This window comes from Pteropus alecto, unplaced genomic scaffold, assembly GCF_000325575.1.
Source record: "Pteropus alecto unplaced genomic scaffold, ASM32557v1 scaffold78, whole genome shotgun sequence".
Lineage (NCBI taxonomy): Eukaryota > Metazoa > Chordata > Mammalia > Chiroptera > Pteropodidae > Pteropus > Pteropus alecto.
The window spans coordinates 17,133,551-17,154,968 of NW_006443124.1; the positions used below are offsets into that span (position 1 = coordinate 17,133,551).

The 21,418-nt window shown below is 48.7% G+C and overlaps 1 protein-coding gene across 3 annotated transcripts in view; it reads left to right on the forward strand.

The window, feature by feature from the left end:
• SNAP47 (synaptosome associated protein 47) overlaps positions 1-14,899 on the forward strand; it is a 54,584-nt gene extending 39,685 nt beyond the window's left edge. For 2 of the 3 annotated variants that reach the window (XM_025040582.1, XM_006923263.3), the window contains exon 5: positions 10,834-14,899. In XM_025040582.1, the coding sequence (XP_024896350.1) occupies positions 10,834-10,980 (147 nt within the window). In that variant the 3' untranslated portion in view covers positions 10,981-14,899. Of the gene's footprint in view, positions 1-8,111; positions 8,219-10,833 lie in introns of all 3 variants that reach the window. The other variant, XM_015598112.2, reaches the window with a different exon arrangement.
• The last annotated feature ends 6,519 nt before the right edge of the window (positions 14,900-21,418 follow it).

Consider the following 21,418-nt stretch of genomic DNA (forward strand, 5'->3'; position numbering starts at 1 on the left):
GCACTTTGTGTCCAGAAAGTTAAATTTAAACAGTATTTGATAGAAATACTTTTAACTTGTCTTCCTGTGTTGTTGCTGGACAATATGATGCTTTTTTTCCTTTTCCTTTTCACATGATATTGAAGCAAATAGAAAATACTTAGACAGTATTTCATAAATAGTTCATAATTTATCTTTAAACGATAAGAACTGTTTTAAAAAAATCAACATCATACCATATTCCCTTTAAAAAAGGACAGAGGCATTCCCTGCTGTCTTCAAGTGTCTCTGCCACTCCATCGAGGGACGCGTGCTGTCTGTCTGTAGCAGGCACCCGTGACACCGGTCACTGCGCTCAGTGAAGCGCCTCTGTGCACAGCTGCCTTCGTCATCTTCTCTTTTTCCTTTGCAGTCGATGAGTTGAAATTGAGATTTTTGTAGTTTGCATCTTCCTGCCTTAGTTTCCCCAGGGGTGAGCAGCATGTGCTCTGCCCCGGGGCTCTGTGGGTCCATTTGTGGCTCGAAGGCGATAGCAGGCCTGGCCCTCCTTTGGAGAGCCTGGTTCCTTGGTATGGTGCCTGCTCCATCAGGACACGTGGGAGACTGCGTCGCCGTGAGCCCGTTTTCTACATGTCTGCCTAGGCAGAGACTCCTTAAGCTCAGCCCTTTCCTTCTGGGGAAAAAAATGTTCATCTTTGCTGTGCGATATTTTAAATATACATGATTTGTCATTTTTTCCTCCTTGTCTACATTAGTCACTCTGTAATGACACAGAAATGGCTGCTTTCTAGCTTTAGCTAGCAAATGCTGCAGTTTCCTAACTGCCTCCAGAACATGTGGCTCTTGTCTGCTCTGGGGCTGGAGCCTCCTCATCCCATAAAGGCTGATGTGCCATTCTCCTGAGAGCAGGGGACAGAGCACAGGCCTGAGACGGGTGGGATCTGGGCCACATACATGCACACACGCACATGCACACATGGTGTCATGACAGAGACATGCTCTTCTGGGCCCCACACTGTATATAGGTTGAAGAAGGAACACAGCTTTGTGGTGGGAAATGTTGGAACTTTATCTGCTCGTTTTTGAGGTGGCCATGCAATTTGAGAGGGGCCCTGCTCCTAAATGGCCTCCAGGGGATGGCAGAGGTCAGGGTGCATGCACCTACAGCTGGGACTGTGGCCTCCATCCTTCTCTGGAGAACATGCGTCTGTGTGGCTGGTCCTGACTGTCATCAGTGAGTCTTAGCAAGCCTGTGGTGTCCATGCTGGGAACAGCGGCCGCCCTGAGTCATTTACCGTGGCCTCAGGGTGGAGGAAGTGATGACCCTGTGGTGGGCTGAGAAGAGCCGCTGCCTCAGCCGCCCTCCTGTAAGGAGAACCGTGTTTCACAAGAAATGCTCTCTCTGAGGTTAATCACACGTGTCCTACTTAGACAAGAAATCTAACTGCATAGTGAAGCTCAAGCATGTGGGAATAAGTTAAATGTCTGGGGAGCTGTGGCTTCTGTTGTTGCAGATACGTGAAAGTCACTATGTGGAGGTGCATCTGTCTTGATGACTAAACTGCAGTTGGCGCAGGGGACCTGAGCTGACGCCTTGTCATTCCCAGTAAAGGGGGTGCAGTGTGGATTCCTACGAAGCTTAAGGTCGTGGTTTTAAACTTTCTCGTTTGTTACATTAAGGCTTTAGTCTGCCTGCTGTATCTGGTATCTTCTTAAACAATAAACACAAAACACTAAGAGTTAAAGGAAAAACTGAGGTGCTTCATTCGCTCAGTCACTGGGAAATGGGGACAGCTGGTAGGCTGGCAGAGGAGAGCATCGCCCTGTGGAGCCTGCTGGGACCACGGGTCATGCTGAGTCCAGCTAGGCTTCATGCGCTGCCACCCCATTTGTGAGCGCTGTTTCAGGGGGCCCTGCACCTGCCACACTCAGGAACTTTCCTGAAATGATTTGAGGGCAGAAAGGCTGCTGTGATTCTCTCCGTGGTGTGAAACTGTCTTAAATTCATGTCCTTTCTTTTGTTTCTGTATTAGAAACCATAGAATAGGTTCTATCTTCAGTGACTCTACTGTCCTGGTCTTTTTTCCCTATTCTCTGGTCCCTGCTATTGAAACTCATCCTAAACGTCGATCTCCTCTGATAGTCACGAAAAGAAATCAGTCATTTCTTATAGATCCGATCTACGTAAGAGAATTACATGTAACCAGTGTTCTTCAGCCCCAAATAAAGGTCTGAATAGTGAATGACTTATCCCTGGTTCAGTGTATTGACTGTCAGTGCACAGTCATGTGGTGACAGGCAGGATAGCCATGTCCTTAAACTGGTTGTGTGGCAGGCCAGGCCACGCTTCACGGCTGACGCATTAGGAAGAGGGTTGGGGGCCCTCTGGATGGACAAGCACAGGAGGGCCTTAAGCAGCCCTGGCCGGTTACCTCTCTAGCACAGACCCATGTTGTCTGTGGCATTGGTTCAGGGTGGGAGGGCTTGTCTAGGCGTGTGGCTGTGTGTCTCCTATAGCTGACAGGGAAGGCTGTGCAGGTGCGCTGGGCTTTCCTCATATAGAAGCCACCGTGGCTAAACCTGGGCTGCATGGATGGAACATCTGCCCTTCTGGTTCAGATGCCCATGCACATGAGTCCTGGGGACGTGTTCTGTCCCTTCCACTGCCCTGGAAACTGTGAGCAGGGAGGGAGCTTCCAGGTGAGGAACTACCAGCATCGCAGCGAGCACCTCCTGAGCAGCCATGTGGCAGTGTGCAGGTGGAATGTGGGGAAGTGGGGACAGGGAATATGCTCTGGCATTTTGATGGGAAGGATGACTCTTTCTCCTTGGAAACATTGTCCTGTCTTCTTAGTCAACATTTTCGTGAACCTCAAGTCGTAAAATCAAGCATTTGATTATTTTCTTATTGTGCCTCGCTGTGGAAGGTTATATAATTACTTATATACCATAACCGTGTTTTTTGTTGTGGTAAAATATATGTAATACTGATGTTGCCATTTTAAGTGTGCCGTTCAGTGGCATTAATTATATTCCAAATGTTGTATAAAGGATCACCACCATCTGCTTCCAAAGCACTTCTGTCATCCCAGACAGAAATCACACACCCACCTCCCCCAGCCCCTGGTGACCTCTGGTCTCCTCTGTCTCTGAATCTGCCTCTTTAGGGACCTCCTCTATGTGGAACCATATGTTGGTCCTTCGTGTCTGGCTTTCTTCACTTAGCATGTTTTCAGGGCTGATCCATTCTGTAGTATGAATCGGTACTTCTTTTCTTTTGAGGGATGAATAATATTCTGTTACGTGGACAGACCACATTTTGTTTATCCATTTATGTGTTGATGGACATCAGGTTACTTTTACCTTCTGGCTCGTGAATATGCCACCAGATGTACCATGTCTGTTTGTGTCCTGCTTTCAGCTCTTGGACATATTTCTAGGAGTGGAATTTGCTTTTTGATGAACTGCCTGTTTTCCATAGAGGCTGTACCATTTTATATTCCCACCAGCAATATATGAAGATTCCAGTTTTTCCACATCCTCACCAGCACTTATTTTCCCTTTTGAAATGTTTTAAATGATTATAGCTATATCCTGGTAGTTGTGAAGGGCTCTGTCTCATTGTGGTTTCAGCTTGCATGTCCCTGATGACTAATGATGTCTTCCATCTTTTCACGGGCTTATTGGCCAGCTGTTTGTATGTCTTTTTTGAAGGAACGTCTATTCAGGTTCTTTTCCTGTTTGTTAATTGGTTGTTTGTCTTTTTGTTTAAGTTGTAGGAGTTCTTTATGTATTCTAGATATTAAACTTGTTAACAGATTTCTGATTTGCAAATAAATGTCCCATTCCGTAGGTTGTCTTTTGACTTTTTTGATAATGTCCTTTGGTATAATTCTGACACCAAGTGCAGCTGGCCTACTGCAGTTCAATTCTGGCACTAACCACTCGTTAGCATAGACCCCACAAGTTAAAGCACCTGGTCCCTAGGCCACATGCACTTCTGACCAGCTGGCTACAAATCTGGGGGGTTCCCCTGACCCTTCTCAGGTTTGATAGTTCTTGAAGGTGACTCACAGAGCGCAGGCGGGCACTCTGGTCATGATCACAAAGGAATAGCCAAACGAAGAGATAGATACATGGGTCGAGGTCTAGGAGGGTCTCACATGCAGAGCGTGCTCCCTCCACCCCCAGAGTGAAGTTAGCACATCACCCTCTTGGCACATCAGCCTGTTACCAGGTGGCTTCAATGAGTATTGGGTATCCAGTTTTTACAGAGGTTCATAGAGTTCTATTCCTAGTTCTCTGAAAGATTTTGTCACGAAAGGATATTGGGTATTGAAATTTGTCAGTGTTTTTTCTATATCAGTTGAGATGATTATGTGTTTTTTCCTTGTTCTAATAATGTGGTTTATTACATCAATTGATTTTTTTACGTTGAACCCCATTTGTATTCTGGAAAAAAAAATCCCTGGATTCAGTTTGCTAGTATTTTAGTATGTTGTGTTTTGTATTTATTTGTCTCAAAGAATTTTACTTATTTCCCTCTTTGACCCATTGGTTAAATGTGTTCATTTATATGTATTTTGAATTTTCTAGTTTTCCAGATTTCTAGTTTTATTCCACTGTGGCCAGAGAAGGTACTTTCTATGAACTTTCTGTGTCCGAGGTCTGTTTTGTGGCCTACCATGTGGTCTGTCCTGGAGGTGCTCTGTGTGTCCGAGAGGGACGTTTGCTTTGCTGATTGGGGCAGTGTGTTCTATATTCATGTTAGGTCCAGTAATGGGGGTGTTGTTCAGGTCTTCTGTTTCCTTATCAGCCTCCTGTCTGGATGTCCTACCTATTACTGACATCACGTTATTAACTTTTTAAAATAGCAGGTATTGGGTGGTTTTTGGTTCAGGCTGGGAAGCCGGTTTCTATGGTTTGAAGTGTAGAATTGGACTAAATATATGAGCCGGTGTCAGGGAGGCTGCTCAGCCACATGGCCTCGGCAGCACATGTCTGTCCATCCCGTCTAACAAGAGATCTGTGAACTGGTTGTTGGAAGCTTGGCTTCAGGTGGCTGGTGAGTGTCTTTGCCATGTTAGCCGTGGCTTCAGCAAGCTGCCCGTTTCCCAGTGTTTCTGTTATGTTTTGCAGGACAGGGTCCCCCCTCAAAGCATGCGTGGGAGTGAGGCGAGGAGGAGGCCTGCACGCTGGGCAGGGTGCTGGCACATTAGTGAGCTCTAGACATACGTGTCAGTCAGTGGGCTTCGACGGGCTGTGACCCTGTCAATAGCCTCCAGAGCTTTGGCTGTGCTGGAAGCCAGCTCAAAATGCACCACATACTTGGTGCATTTTCTGTTTGTCTCATGCTCTGGGGATTACCCACTGAGGCACCAACTTCCAGGGTAAAAGACCCTATAACTAATTGGGTGTCTCACTTAATGGGGATTCTTTGCCCTCTTCAAAACCTGGTTCTTGTTATGGGAAGCCCTGTTTAGGGTCTGAGGGCAGGTTGGCTCCCAGGAGCCCCTCTGGTCCTAGGAGGTGCTTGCCTGTGCTTTCCCTGTCTGAACCTTGAGTTGCAGAGGCCATTTGTAATTGCAGGCTGACAGGTCCCTGCTGTGTGCACGCAGCCCTGGTGCACCAGATGGGTTTGTGCTTAGCTCCTGTGCCTTTTGCTGAGAGGGAGCGTGAGGAGGGGCACATCGGGGCCCCTAGGAGAGAAACCTGTGCCAGGGCCTCAGGAATGCGGCAGAGGGGATGGGTAAGACGTGGGGGTGGTCTTTGAGTGCTGAATGTGACAGATTGTAGCCTAGAATGTTCTTTACAGCCTCCAGAGCTTTGGCTGTGCTGGAAGCCAATTTTTCTCTCTTTACCTTCTCTATAGCATGTTAACGGCCTCAAATGGCAGAACTATTTAGAGTTGCAGACAGCTTGATTTATCCCAGCTCTGTTCTTAAATGGTTGCTAATTTCTCACTGCAAGAAAATTCACAGTTTTGCAGTGAGTCAGCTTAATAACAAGGTGAGGGCAGACAGTCTAGCTAATACTAAACTCACTGGAGGTGCTTAATATTAATATAGTAAGACTCTGAATCCTGAGTTTTATCATGAGGTGGAGCGAAACATTTTCTTTTTTCTGACTATAAGTTGAGACAACAACTAGAATTTTATAGACATCTTGGAAGCATCAAGGTCTGTCTTTCTGTGTACTGTGTCCTTCCCTTGCTGCAGTGACACAGACATTTCAAAGCCCCCTTGGCGGCATAGCTCACCATAGAGCTTGGGGTCCCCTCCTGGTTCGAGTGAGGCAAGAAACATTAAACACGTTTGTTTTGGTAAGTGGACCCACTCTAGTGGATGAGGTATTTTTCCATAATTTATTTCCTGTTTTTATAAACAAAATGGAAGTGGTCGGAAGGCTAAAATGTCTCCATATGCACTCCTGTGGTGACTTGGGTGGTGCTAGTGCCACTGTCCTGAGATCTGTGATGTGGGGGGGTGCAGGTGCCAGAGCGTGTGGCCAAGGTAGAGGTTCTTCTGCTTCCAGTAGCATCTGCTCTGTCCTGGGGACCATGTGGTGCCTCCCACTTCCCACCTGTGTTATCTTGGCTGCCCCCTTCCCAGTCACTGATGCTGGTGAGGGGGCCCAGCATCTGCTTGTGGGACCGAGCCTCCTGCGCTGGTTTTGGGGGCCGCCTATGACCCTCTGAGCAGAAAGGCACTGCGCATTCCCAGGGTCCTCTGCCCGAGTGGCCCCAGCACATGTGCTTCCATGCCTTGCTTGTGCCGAGTACACTGTATATTTCTTTATTTCTTTGGAGTTCATAAAAGTTAGTTTCTTATGAAACTCAATGTACTTTTAATCAGGTAGTTTCTGTGTAGGTATGAATGTGGCTGGAAAAAAGGCTGCTGGGCTTATCCGTCAGAGTAGCGGGGACTTGGTGAGGAGTCCAATTAGAGCCTGGTCTTTGACGCAGAGCCCAGTGAGGGCTCATCTGAGAGGCCGGTTGATATTTCAGAGGCTGGCAGCGTCATCTGTTGATGACTAGACAGCTTGTCATCCTGGGCCACAGAAGTAACAACTGTTTTTAAGGTTTGGCTAGACTTCATATTCTCCATTCTTTCCGTCCCATGTTCTATGGAATGCACACGATGCCTTTAATTGCTTCAATCCCTTTCTTAAAGGAAAAAGACACGGTACCAGTATTCTGAGGTCCTAGTAGTTTGTAGGTTTACTCAGTAATAGTCTTTGCACACTTAGTAGCTATAAAGATCTCTCTTAGTAGGTGTAAAGATCTCTCTTAATTTTTGCAGAATTAATTCAAGTACACTTTTGGCAGACCAGCCAAGGGTCTCAGCAGGCTGCATGGAGTGAGTGCTGTCGTTCAGGCCGTCCTCTCGGAGATACTTTTCCCAGATCGAAATATTCAGTAGGAGCCACCCTTGTTTGGACTACCAACTCAGAAAAATGCTCAGCTTCTGTGGGCATGCCAGCTATTTTTTGCTTACAAAATAAGTTGTATGTGCTTATTAAACATAGACTCAAGAATGTAGGTATTCTTGCTCTTGCCACTGTTCAGCTGTAGACTGAGGGACTGTCACAGAAAGTGGCTCTTGGTAGAAGCTCTGGTATGTGGAGGAAGATGGCTGATGGACGTGTAGGACCTGCAGAGACTGTCATGGAAAGTGGGGGTGCTTGGTGAGAGTGCTGTCGTGTGGCAATGGGGTCCTGTGCTGTGTGGCGTAGTAACCATTAGCCATCGTGGCTGGTCCAAGTTGAGATGTGTTGTGAGTATAGTATTCACACAAGCTTGCTAGGACTTTATATAAAAAAATAACATAAAATATCTAATTGTTAATATTGATTTCATGGTGAAATGGTACTATCTGGGGTTGATTAGGTTAAATAAAATATATTAAAATTGATATTAAAATTAATTATACTTATTTTTAAAATGCGAGTGTTAGAGAATTTTAAATTACAAGTGTGGCTCACCTTACACTGGCTGTCTTGCCACAGTCGCTGAGGGCTCCATGAGCCAGCACAGCTCTGGGTCCCAGCCTTCCTTGGTATGTGAATGGCCTGCCAATCCCTGGTGGTGGCCTTTTTGCTGTGTTTTAAGAGATGTTTGTGATTCATCTCAGGGTCCTGGTGACGTGACTTCTGAGTCATCGTGCTGTGACATCTGTTATCTTTGTGACGGGCCGGTCGTGTCAGGGCCACACTGGGAGATGCACCCTGCATGCATCAGGCAAGTCACCCCACCCCGCTCCGGCCTGTGTGTGAAGCAGAGTGAGTTTGAGGATTGAGAGAAAGAGCAATCAGGGCACCTTATAGGGGGCCTGTGACTCAACCTCATTTAGGATGATAAGGGGATAAGGAAACAATAAAGTGTGGGTACACACTTTAACCCCAGTTTTGCTTTTCTGCATGAGTGTGGATGTTGGGATTGAAGGAAGCATATGGGAGGCGCCATGACACCACCAACAGCGCTCACCCAACAGGCCCTGGTCTGGATTTGGATTTGGGGGGACTTTACTTCTCCAAGTCCTGTTTCCTGCTCTGTGCTGAGGGATAGCTGCTGCCTGCTGAGGGTCCGAATCTGCCAACAGCACAGCATGAGGCTGACTTTACAGTCAGGGCCTGGTGCTCCTGAAAGAGTTCAACTGGTAATGAACTTGACCACATTTTGACGTGACTGACAAGGACATAGAGGTTGCAGAAAGCCAAAGGGGTCTGTGCAACCTGACCATTCAATGCAGGAGAGAGACCTTGGGGGTGTCGGTGTCAGATGGGGTGCAGGTGGGTGGCAAAGGCCAGTCTTCGAGGGATGTTTTGTGTGCGTTCCTGGTGGAATGGCTTTATTGTCACACTGAAAGTGGACGTACGTTATGAGGGGCTGGCTGACCGGAGCAAGTGGCACAGATGGACCTGCCTAATGTGTTGTAAGCGCTGACTTTTATTCTCCCGTTTGGGCCCCAGCCATGTGAGATCATAGGAACGAGAGGTGGAAAAGACCTCCTGTGTTAGGTCATCCAGCCAGCCCCTCCAGAGTCGACTGACCCCACGGTGTACTTTCCAGAGCGCCGTCCAGTTTTTCAAGTGACTCAACCGATGGAGTTTCCACCAGCTCCCAGAGGGTGCAGAAAGGTGGCGTCTGAGCCACACAATTTACTCGTGTCTCATGACGACAATCCAGTGATGACACTGCTTGGAGAGAGACGTGGGCCAAGTTCTGCATCTGCCATTAACCTGCGTGTGACTGTGCGTGGGTGACCTCAGTTCTCATCTCTGTCCCCTCCACAGATTGGGGTGGCGCTGGGCCCCTCAGACCGAGTGCTCTGAGACTTGGCGCCGGCACCTCACATAGCACTTTACAGTTTTCACAGCTTGTTCACATTTGTGATCTCATGTGAGCCTCGTTGTTCCTGGGAGGGGCCGATCTTACCCTTCTGGCCATCATCCCACCTTTATTCTGTTTCTTGTTAATCAGACGAAGCAGCTCCCGCAGCGGGTGGTGGCCAGGTGGTCAGGCATCCCTCTTGATTCTGTGTGCAGAGTTGCCACCTGACCACCCAGCGCTGTCCGGCCTATGACACCACACAGGTACAGTCCACGTGGCTCTCTCGGGTGGTAGCACAGTCCTGGGCCACCTGGTGGGACCTAGGGGTGACATCATTGTGGGGCACGGTAGGTTATCAATAGATTAGATTTGGGGTCCTCTGGGGCAGTTGCCCAGGCTGCTCACTCACTGCTGACATTCATCCTCTTGTGACAGGGGACTTTGCACAGATCTGCAGGCGGGCTGGTCCCCTGGGGGTGAGTAGTGAGGCTCCGGGGACCCTCATGGTGATTCACATTCTGTAGTTCCTGCCTTTCGACCTAACCAGTGGTCTGAAACTTTCCCTAAAAGAGGCATTAACATTTATTGCAAGTAGTTGATCATTAAGATTTCTCTTAAAACCATTCCTTTTGTCAGCTTGAGGATATTAAATTTTTCAACCCAGGCTCAGTAAGAATGTAGTTAAAGTACATTTCACAATGCAATTAGTCTCTGTAGACTTGTCATAAAACGGCTGCTCTTACTGGTTTATAAAACTATATGAAGGATAGCATGAGTCACAGTGTGGGGGAGGGGCTGCCGTCCGGCCTGGTGGCTTCCTCCACTTGGCAGCTGTAGAGCAGCCTCCACCCCGAGGGTGCCCACCGGCTTCCCTGTGGCATTGCTGCAGTTTGTGGCATTTCTGTACCCCCCGTGTGTCCATAGCCGATCCCTTCCCTGCCTCCTGGAGCCGCAGATCCCCCACTTTTCCTGGTCCCAGGGGGCTATGCGGTGAGACATGGGTTATTTGTGCTGGGCTTTGTTCTGCCTTTTGTATTTGTGTGTGAAATATTTCAACCATACAGATAAGAATAAGGTTTTGCTTTTGTTTTTAAATATTGTTTTCGAGCTTCAGCCTGCAGTACGATAGTTGGGTGCAGGCAGGTAATGAACCACCGATTGGGCAGGAGCTGGAACCGGATCCCAGTTGTTGGCCCCAGATCTCATGTTATCTTGTGCCAGCCGCCCCGCTGCTGCGGCGGGAATTCCTCATGGATGTGGTAAGGCATCGGTGACAAGCGAGCGTGGGTTGGAACAGCAGGGACTCGTGGTCAGCCTGCCGCCTGTGGCCTGGAGCAGGGCCGGGCCAAGCCGTCGTCTCCGACAGCCCTCCCAGGCTCTGACTCTGGGCTCCATCGTGGGGACATAGCATAGCCCCTCTGACTCAGAATTCCTTTGGTATTATAAAAATGATGGGAAGATGTGTTGTCTGTTTTTGAGAGTTTAAGAAAGGTGGCCTGTCCTTCTTCGTGCTTGTCCCGCAGATCCTGAGGAAGTTGAAAGGCCTCGCCTTGGATGCAGAGATGGAGCTGGAGAGACAGGACGAGGCCCTGGATGGCATCGCTGCCGCTGTGGACCGGACGACCTTAACCATCGACAAGCAGAATCGCCGAATGAAAAAACTGACCTAGAAGGACAAGAAAGCACCAAGGTGACTGCTTTTAACGAGAATCCCTTCTCTCAGTATGGTACGTCGTCCTCAACCCCTGCATGCTTCCTTTAGGGGAAGACCCTGGGATATCACTCCCTGGCCCAGGGGGTGTGGCTGCCTTGGGACCAAAGGCTGCTGCAAAGGCAGTGGCAGCGGCACATGGGAAGCTGAGGTGCAGCTGTGGGAAGCAGTTCTGGCTGTAGACAGCGAGCAGCATCCCCTCAAGGCCCCCACGGGCTGCCAGGTGTCAGGAGCACCCACACCTCGAACACGGGCTCAGCCCCACCCAGCCACCCACAGCACATGACAGCTCGTCGTTCAGAGGGTAGGCTGCACCCCGCGCATGTCCCCACCCCAGGTCTCTGGCATCACAAGTAGCTGTATTTTCATCCTTTCTCCATTCTGGCTAAGCATAAAAGGAAGGCTTGCATCCTTATGAAAGAATCCGCTAACTCTGCCCACCTAAACGCTGCAGGCGCATCCCGTGTGGGCAGAAGGCCCTCCCCAGGGCCACTAGGGCCACTGCCAGTCTGAGCCTGCTTCTTACGCAGGCTGCTCAGCGCACACCCACCGCCTGCACTCGTTCTGGTTCTCTCTGGGGGACAGGCCGGTTTCCTTTTGGTTCTATGGTAATTTTCTAACTGAAGCTGAGAGTTTAGCACACCTTGAAGTCATCATATAAACACCGGAAATAATTATTTCACTGCGAGTTTTTAGCCAAATGTGAAAATAGTACATACTGTGCCTGTTAAAAAAAAAAGTGTTGATGTGCTTTTACTGCCACATTTCTATTGAGAAACAAGAGAAATGCTAGTGTTAGAGTATTTTTTGAAGATACACATTGACATTGCTTTTTTTGTTTGGTTTTGGCTCCCTGAGAGGGCCCCTCAGGGGAAAGTGGAGAAGTGGGGGACCCCCTTCCCTTCTCACAACAGGTAGCCCCGGACTGCTTTGAAACAGCATCCTGGAGGGTTGTGCCCAAGGGGGTGTCACTTTGAGGTGTCTTCCCCTCCCCCTCACTCTTGTAGGCCCACGCTGCCCACTTGTGCCCCGAGTTCTGGGTAAGGCTGAGTGTGCAGGTGCAGTGCTGCATTTTGGGGCTGCCTGAACGGAGTACCGCAGATGGAGGCAACAATAGCAGTGTGAGCCAGGTCTGGAGCCAGAAGTCTGAGATTAGGGTATCACAGAGCCACGCTCCCTCGGAGGCTCCAGGGGAAAGTCCCTCCTGCCTCACAGCTGCTGGTGCTCCAGGCTCCCCTGGGTTGTGGCCACATTACCCCATTGCTCCTTCTGTCCTTATGTGCCAGGCTCCCATGTCTGTGTCTCACATTTCCCCTCCCCTTCTCTATAGGGACACCTATGTTAGATTCAGGGCCCCCTAATCCAGGGTCATCACATCTCTGTCCTTACCTGGATGATGTCTGCAGATACCTCACTTCCACATAAGGCCACATTCCGAGGTTCCCGGTCGGTGGGTGTGGGTTTTGGGTTGCCCAGGGATGCTCAGCCTCGTGGAAGCTGACCATTCCCGGAAGACATGGGAAGTTACCCTTCCAGAAGTAACTTCCCTGAGGGTCTTCCCAGTAAATTAAAGTCCTAGTCTCTGTGTCTTATTCGGTTTGTACTTACTGGCCTCCAAGGTCCTTACTCTGACGCAGGCACACAAGCACTTGTTCCTGGCCTTTCCCACACACCACGTGGTGGGGTTCTTGAGGGGTTCTGAGCCCCATGCTTGATGCTGGGGAGGGGGCGGGGGCGGGGGCACACAGAGGCATAGGTGTGTTGACAGGGGCAGCTACTGAAAGCTCTCACTGCCCGGAGGCGATGGCACCTGGATCAAGCCCTCACAGACCTGGGAGTGACACTGGAGGGAAGGCAGCTCGTGCCCTGGGCATAGGCCTAGTGCGGGGGTAGGCTATGCCCGACGCTCCAGCTTCTCCCGGCAGCCCATGAGGGCATAGTTCTCACCACGGCTGCACTTGGCTCCCAGAGACTCTGAAAATGTACACACATAGGCCAGGCTCCCGGGGATTCAGAAAATACATCTACATACTCAGCCTGGGCTCCCCAGGGACTCGGAAAATACATGTGCACATGCACATGCACACACTGGGCTCAGAAAATATGTATACACACACACTGGGTTTATGCAGGGACTCACACCACACGCACACACACGCTGGGGTCAACCAGGGACTCAGAAGATAGACACATGCATGTTTACACATGTGCACTGACCCCCAGCCCCTCAGTCAGAATCTGGGGTATACATGTCCCCACATGTTTCTAATGAGCAGGCAGGTGGAAGCCATAGGCCAAGTGACTTACGCTATCGCACCTGCTCCTCTACATCCAGCTCTGCAGAGCTCTGAACAGGGGATTGAAAACAGCCTGCCCCGCCCAGCAGGGCACTGTGCCTGGCCCCACTCAGCCCCAAGCAGCTGTCTGATACCTGCTTGTACTGAAGGCAGGCACCACCCAGCGCCCACAGGGCTCCGGACTGCACACACCTCAGATGCTGACAGGCCTCTGGAAGTGGGGACCAGGACTCTGCTAGTGATCCCTCTGTGAGCGAGCCCTGAGCTCTCCGGCTCACTCTCCTCTTCAGTCACCTGGGCATGCATATACCTGATACTGGGCATGAAGGTGTGTGGGACCCAAAATACGTACCATTCACTAGAGGCTTATTCTCCTACCTTTTCTCTCCTGCCAGTAATTAAGGATCATGTGCTATTTTTTTACCTTGGCCCCCCATTTAACTTTTTATACTTTAAAGCCTTCCAGTAGCAGAAAATCTACCTGCCGAACTGAGTTGGTGACTGGAAGGCAAAGCACAGACACCTTACCTGTTTAAACCAGCTGGTTGGTAGTCCCCAGCTAGGGGAAAATGCCCAGACCCTGATGAAACCGAGAACTCCCCAGCCTACCCACTTCCCACCCAGATACTCACCTCCACCTCCCATTGCTCCTTCCCAGGTACACTAATTCCTCCCTCTGCTCCCACATCACATGTACAATAACTCCACTCCTACAACACCCCTCCCACACACAGGAGCACAAGTTCTAACTCAGATCAGCTGCCCACAGTGATGTAACTTTACCCCCCTCGCATCCCCACCCCGGCTGTCTAACTTCACCTCTCACTGTCTGCCCCACTCCGGGTGCACTCTCTTGGCCTTACATTTTGGACCCTGGGGAAAGACGCGAGGGGGATGGATGTTCTGATGCTCTGATGCTGGGCCTCAGGAGAGTGTTGGCAGGCTGCTGATCTCTTGCCATCCTCAGCATCCTGATAGTAAGTGCCGTGGTGGCTCTCACCACATGAATCACATCAGGTGCGTGACCCTCTGGAGACTGGTGTGAGGACCGCAGTGAGCCTGTGTCATTGTCACCAGCTGGGCATTTGAATGTGTCCCCGGTTTTGCATTTTTCTCTCCTGATGTGGCGCTTGTCCTGACGCTGATGTTTGACCTGTGTGTTGGGTCAAGCTGTCCATGTGCTCTATTCCTGTACCACAGTCTCTCTGCCCTTTAACTTATGTATGACTCATGGGAACGGATTTTGTCAGTTTGTCACCCCATAGGTCCTAAGACACAATGCTGTGAGCTTGGTTTACACTACATACTAAGGTGGACACAGTGCAAGGCCCATAGCTAATGTACCTGTGAAGCCCACATTGAGCTGAAATGAAACTGCTTTGACATTTCATCAAAAAGGGCAATTCTTTTGTTTAAAGAAAGCATCAGCAGACTTTCTGGGAGTGCAGGTAGTAACTGCTTCATCTTTAAGCCCATGTGGTGTCCGTCGCAACATCTCAGGTGTGCTGTTTGCATGAAGGCAACCTGGACTTGTGAGCAAATGGGTGTCTAGCGCTTCAATAAAACTACCTGTGAAATCAATTTCATGTATTTTGTTTTCTTATTTTGATTTTCTTGTTTTGATTTTGATTTTCTTGTTTTGATTTTCTTTATTCAAATAGGTCCTTAGCGAGCAGGCGGCAGGACTTGGCAGTGGCTGCAGCGCCCACCCACCCAGTGGCTGCAGCCGCAGTTGTCCAGCACTGTTTGTCCTGGAGGGCAACTCACTGCCCTCCTTGACCCCATACTCGAGTGGCCTAAGCCATCAGCACAACACTGTGGCTGGTGCCAAAGCCAGTCCAGGGTTTCAGCCAGGAAACCCCGGCCCCTTTTTTCCTGGACGTGCCCAGTTGTCTAGAGCTTCGCAGTCCTATTCCTCTTAAAGGCAGAACTTGGGGGAGGGGCAGAGCAGTGAGGAGGGTAGGGAAGGCAGGAAGCGACGTGGGGAAAGGCCAGTGCTGTTTTCCACAAGTGATTTTCCTTGGACACCCAAAATCAGCGTGCACACAGATTTAAGAGAGAGGAAAACACAAAAATCCATCAGTCCTGGAGACATTTTCAAACACCACAAAAAACTTGACTATATGCAGTCAGTTGGGGTGGGGGCTTTGCTTGGGTTTGGGGTTTGATGGAATGCCCTCCTGGAGGCAGCTGTATCACTTGAAGCATCAACCCTGGCATGAGACCATGAGACCAAGGGGGCACCTCTGCCTCACCTTTGAGGAGCCCCCTCCCCTCTCACTGCTGCTGGTTTAATTATTAGCTATGGATTTGAGTAAAACTTGGAAAACAATGCAAACTGTAGTCAGTTTTCACATTTGCAACTGATTTCCACATCCACATAGTATTTCCGGCATTTGGCGCCCATGTGGGAACTTGGAACAGCGGTGGGCTTGTCAAGGAGGCAATTTTCCCTGATTCATTTTGAAAGTGAAAAGCCACAGGGCTGGTCCTCCAGCTCCAGCTCTCCGAAGGCAAGGTGGTCCTGCTCCCCAGAAGAGCCACTCGGTCTCATTCATCCCTCAGCTTCCCTAGCAAAAAGCAGGCCAGCAGGGGCAGCGTAGGGAAGGCATCCATCCATTTGCAGACTCCAGGAGCTGCTCTCCACCTACCACCTGGAGAGCCATGCAGGGCTATGTGCAGTGTCCGGCGTGAAGGCCGTTGTGGCAGGGCAGAGAGACCTGAGCTGCAGGGCAGGGATCGCCAAGCAGGACCAGGTTGAGGCTGTGTTCTGTGGGCCTGACCATGTGTCCAGGGCTCCCGCAGCTATGGATAAACATCAGGAAGCCGTGGTGGCCATCCCATCACTCACAGCTGTTGTCCCCTGATACCCGCACCACACGACCCTCCAGCACCTTTTCCCACCAGGTCTGAAGCAGCACCTGCTCCTCAGGGCCCTTTGGGTTTTATTCACCACCTTTTGTCCCCTTCTCATCCTGGGGAGGGACGGGTGACTCACTTTCCCCAACTGTCACTTTTGTTCAAGCAGGCCTGTGCATTAGAGAAGGCCGTGTTTCCCAGGTGAGTGATGGGCTGGTGTCCGTCTCATGGATGCAGACAACCAGCTGGATATAAAGGAGGGTCAGGGCCTGGCAGGGGTCCCAGGATGCGCAGACGGCCCAAGGCTGCGGCCCCTGGGTCCCCTCCTCAGAACAGCTGTTCTGTTCCCAGACTGGGCACTTGCAACTGGTGACAGGTTAGGGAGCCTGACCCTTGTTCAGAGGCACTGGGGCAGATGCCCTGGAAAGGGGGAGTAGCCATCAGCAGGGCTTCTACACTGTGAGGGGGCGGGACAAGCAGAGAAACCAGTTTCTCATGGTCCCTGGGCCACAGCAGCCTGGGCCTTGGCCTGTGTTTTCCAATGGAAGTGACGCTCTGGAGGGCTGTTTGGTTCTAAATGTGGAACAGTGGCAGCGTTGAGATGCTCCTCATGGGAGTGAAGACAACGTTGGGGGCTGGTAAGAGGGCAAGGCCAGCGTGCACTCCTAACGCCCAGTAAGCACTTCATCGAAGAATCAGACGCTCCCGTCCGCTCCACTGCTCCCAGGGGCCTCCCAAAGAGCTTATTCGCCCCTCCTACGGGTAAGGGGACAGGCACTTGCACCCGCCCAGGGTCCACGCACAAGCTCCTGACTGTCCGGGAATGCCAGCCTGCAGGGAGGGCAGTGTGGGGAGAAGGGGAAGAAGCGTCCCAGGTCGTGGGGTGTGGCCAGGACAGGCCACACTGCTCAGGGTGCAGATTTCAGAGCCTGAGTCTACAGAAGTGGAGCCAGTCATTCACGGGCCATTTCACAATAATGGGTTTCCTCTTGGAGGCAAGACTTCCTACCGAACTCAAAACACCTTTTTTCCCCAGTGGGCTTGTTGACTGGGGCTATCGCCCTGATGAGGGGTGGAGCACAAATTAGGTGCGGATGGAGATGCCCTGTGCAGCACACAGTGGCCTGATCTCTCCAGCACAAAACAAACCAGAGAAGCACCAGCACCTGTGCATTGGCGGAGAGTACGGGTGATGAGGAAGGACACCGTTGCAAGCTCTGGCCTCCAGATCCTGCGCGGTAGAATGCCTCCTGGCATCTCAGGCCGGCCTGAGGCTACCTATAGCCCCACCCACTCCTCCTTGCTCACTCTGCCTTGTCACACTGCCCAGCACGAACATCACCATGGATGTGGTCTTCCTGTCATACAGCCCCTCACTGTGCACAGACCTCCTGGCATAGGGGGGGTCTCTGTCACCACCACCTTCACTCTACAGTGTCCTCAGATGCTTCCTGCCCACTGCTAATCCTTCATGGTCTGTTCTTCTCAAGAACCTTATTGCATCTGCAGAAAAGAGGCAGTTTTTCCAAGCAAGGTCACAATTTCTGGTTTCTGGAATTAGGGACTTGGACATATCTTTTGAGGGGGGCAACAATTCCACCTATGATTGTCTGCCCTTTATTCCTGCCAAATTCACATCCATCCCGCATTTTAAATATATTTCTCCATCCCAACACCTCCAAAAGTCTCAACCATTACACATGAGAGCTTTGTCCAAAAGTCTCATCTCGGTGTCATCAGCTCCACTCTCTAAATCCCGAATGGGTGCATGTATAATCCCTCTCGGGGTAGGTTCCTCTCTGCCTCCAGCTGTGAAACCAGGAAACAAATTAGCTGCTCTCAAAATACAGCATTGGTACAGGCATCCGATGACAGCGACAGCCTGTTCCTACTTCAAAGAGAAAATATGGAAGTTAGAAAGGGCACAGGGCCCTCGCTGTCTTCTGCCATGTGAGGATCTGGGAAGTGGCACTCCATCCTAATAAGTTACAAGCTGAACAAACAAAATCAAAAACTCTTTTTTGGTCCTTCAGAGAAGTGGGGTCCTTCACAGGGCAGACCCCCCAAACTGGAGAGACAGAGATGAACCTAGAGAATCACAACTTACTAGAGCAGAAACCCATGAGCAGAAACATCCTTGGGAAACCTTGCTGGGGCAGGAAGACCTGAACTGTGACTGACAAATGCTGGCGGCTCAGCATGGACAAGACTGAGAGTTAAAAACTCCGGGGTGGAGGGCACACTTTTGTGAGTTTTACATCCAGGAACCACACTAGGTTCTCACACTGAAGATGGGAGAAAAATCTCCTTTTGCTTCGGGTGGGCTGTGGGCGGAAGTAGCCATTGTGAGTACCCCAGAGCAGGGGGCCCCAACTCCCGGGCCACAGACCGGTACCAGTTAGGAACCAGGTCGCATCGCAGGAGGTGAGTGGCAGGCAGGTGAACAAAGCTTCATCTGTATTTGCAGCCTCTCCCCAGTGCTAGCATCACCACCTCAACTCCACCTCAGATCCTCAGGCGTTAGATTCTCATAGGAGCACCGGTCCCTGGTGCCAGAAAGCCTGGGAACTGCTGCCGCAGAGCATCTGTTCTCCTTAACAGAGAAATGATTCCACCAGAGCCTGACCAACCCGGGGAGGGAGAATATCCATCCAGCCCCTTTACCTTTCTTGTCCCACACAAGGGGGCTGAAGAGCATGTGTGAAGGTTACAACCCAGGGCATGTGCCCACAAATACTGAATCCTAGTCATGGGACTATAAAATGCTTCCCAACCCCACACCTTACCACCACATCACTAAAAGTCTATTTACTGCAGTTCCTTTTACCCAACACACATCTGACTATCAAGAAAAAATTACAAGATGTACAAAAAGACAAAAAACAGAGTTTGGAGAGACAGGGCAAGCATCAGAACCAGACATGCAGGGATGCTGGAATTATCAGGGCAGAACTTAAAACAACTGTGATTAATATGCTAAGGGCTCTGATGGATAAAGTAGATGGCATGCAAGAACAGATGCACAACGTCAGCAGGGAGAGACAGAAATTCTAAGAATCAAAAAGAAACATCAGAGTTCGAAACCATTGTAACAAAAATGAAGAATGCTTTTGATGGGCTCATTAGTAGGCTGGAATGCCTGAGGGGACAATCAGTGAGTCTGAAGCTATGTCAACAGAAACTTCCAAAATGGAAAAGCAAAGAGAAACAAGCCTGAAAATAAAAATAAAAAAACAGAACAATATCCAAGCACTGTGGACGACTACAAAAGGTGACACATACGTGTAATGGGAAGACCAGAGTAGGCAAGACAGAAAGGACCAGAAGGACTCTGAAGCAATAATGACTGAGAATTTCCCCCAAATTAATGTCAGATGCCAAGTCATAGATCCAGGAACCTCAGAGTACACCAAACAGGATAAATGCCAAAACAAAACCAAAACCAAAAAATTATACCTAGGCATATTATATTCAAACCTCAGAAAATCAAAGATAAAGAAAAATCTTGTAAGAAATCAAAGGAAAAAAAATCACTTTACCTATAGACAAGCAGATCCCATAAACATTAAAATGATAATAAAGGAATATTATGAACAACTCTATCTATCACAAATTTTATAACCTAGAAGAAATTGTCCAACTCCTTGAAATACGCAATCTGCCAAAATTCACATTAGAAGAAACAGGCAATCCGAATAGGCCTATGGCTATTTAAAAATTGAATTAATAATTAATAATTTCCCCAGATAGAAAGCACCAGGCCTAAGTGGGTTCACTGGTGAATTTTACCAAACATATGAGGAAGAACTCACATCAGTTCTCTCCAGTCTCTTATAGAAGATAGAAGCAGAGGGAACGCTTTTCAACTTGTTCTATGAGGCCGACATTAACCTAATACCAAACCAGACAAAGTCATTAAAAGAAAGAAAAACTACAGACCAGTATCTCTCATGACCATAGATGCAAAAATCCTCAACAAAATATTAGCAAATCAAATCTAACAATGCATAAAATAATTACATACAGGACCAAGTGGAATTTATCCCAGTTATGCAAGGCTAGTTCAACATTCAAAAATCAATCAACATAACCCTTCACATCAGCAGACTAAAGAATAAAAATAACATGATCACATCAATAGATGCAAAACAGGCATTTGACAAAATTCAACATCTCTTCATGATAAAAACTCCCAGCAAACTAGGAACAGAGAAGAACTTCCTTTGTAAAGAACATCTATAAAACATCTACATAAAACATCATACTTAATGGAGAGAAACTGGAAGCTTTTCCACCAAGATCGGGAACAAGAAATGTGTGTTCCCTCTCACCATCTCTTTCAAAATCATACCGGAAGTCCTAGCTAATGCAAAGAAATAAGAAAAGAAAAAAAAGAGTACCCCGATTGGGAAGGAAACAATAAAACTGTCTTTGCTTGTAGATGACATGATTGTCTATGTATAAAATTTTAAAAAATCAATAAAAAAATACTAGAACTAACAAATGATTATAGCAGGTTTGTAGGGTGCAATGTTAATAAACAAAAGTCAACAACTTTCCTATACAGTCGATGAAAATGTGGAATTTGAAATTAAAAACACAATATCATTTACATTAGCACCCCCAAAATGAAATACTTAGGCAGAAATCTAACAAAACATGTACAAGAGCTATATGAGAAAAACTACAAAACTCTGATGAAAGAAATAAATATTCATGGGTGGGAAGACTCATATTGCCAGATATCGGTTCTTCCCAACTTGACCTATAGTCAATCCCATCCCGATCAAAACCCCAGCAAATTAGCCTGTCAATATTAACAAACTGATTCTAAAATTCATGTGAAGAGGCAAAAGACCTAGAACAGACAACTCAATATTGAATGAGAAGGACAGTTGAAGCGCTGCCTCACCTTAAGACTACCGTAAACCTGTAGTAATCAAGACAGCGTGGGGTTAGTGAAAGAACAAATAGATTAACAAAATAGAACAGAGAGCCCAGAAATAAACCCACATAAATATAGTCAACTGATCTTCGACAAAGGAGCAAAAGCAATACAATGGAGTGAAGATAGTCTTTTCAACAAATGGTGCTGGAATAACTGGACATCCACGTGCAAAAAAAAAAAAAAAAAAGAACCAGACACAGACCTTACGTCCTTCACAAATATATAAATGGAACATAGGCCTAAATGTAAAACACAAAACCATAAAACTCTCAGAAGATAACATAGGAGAAAAC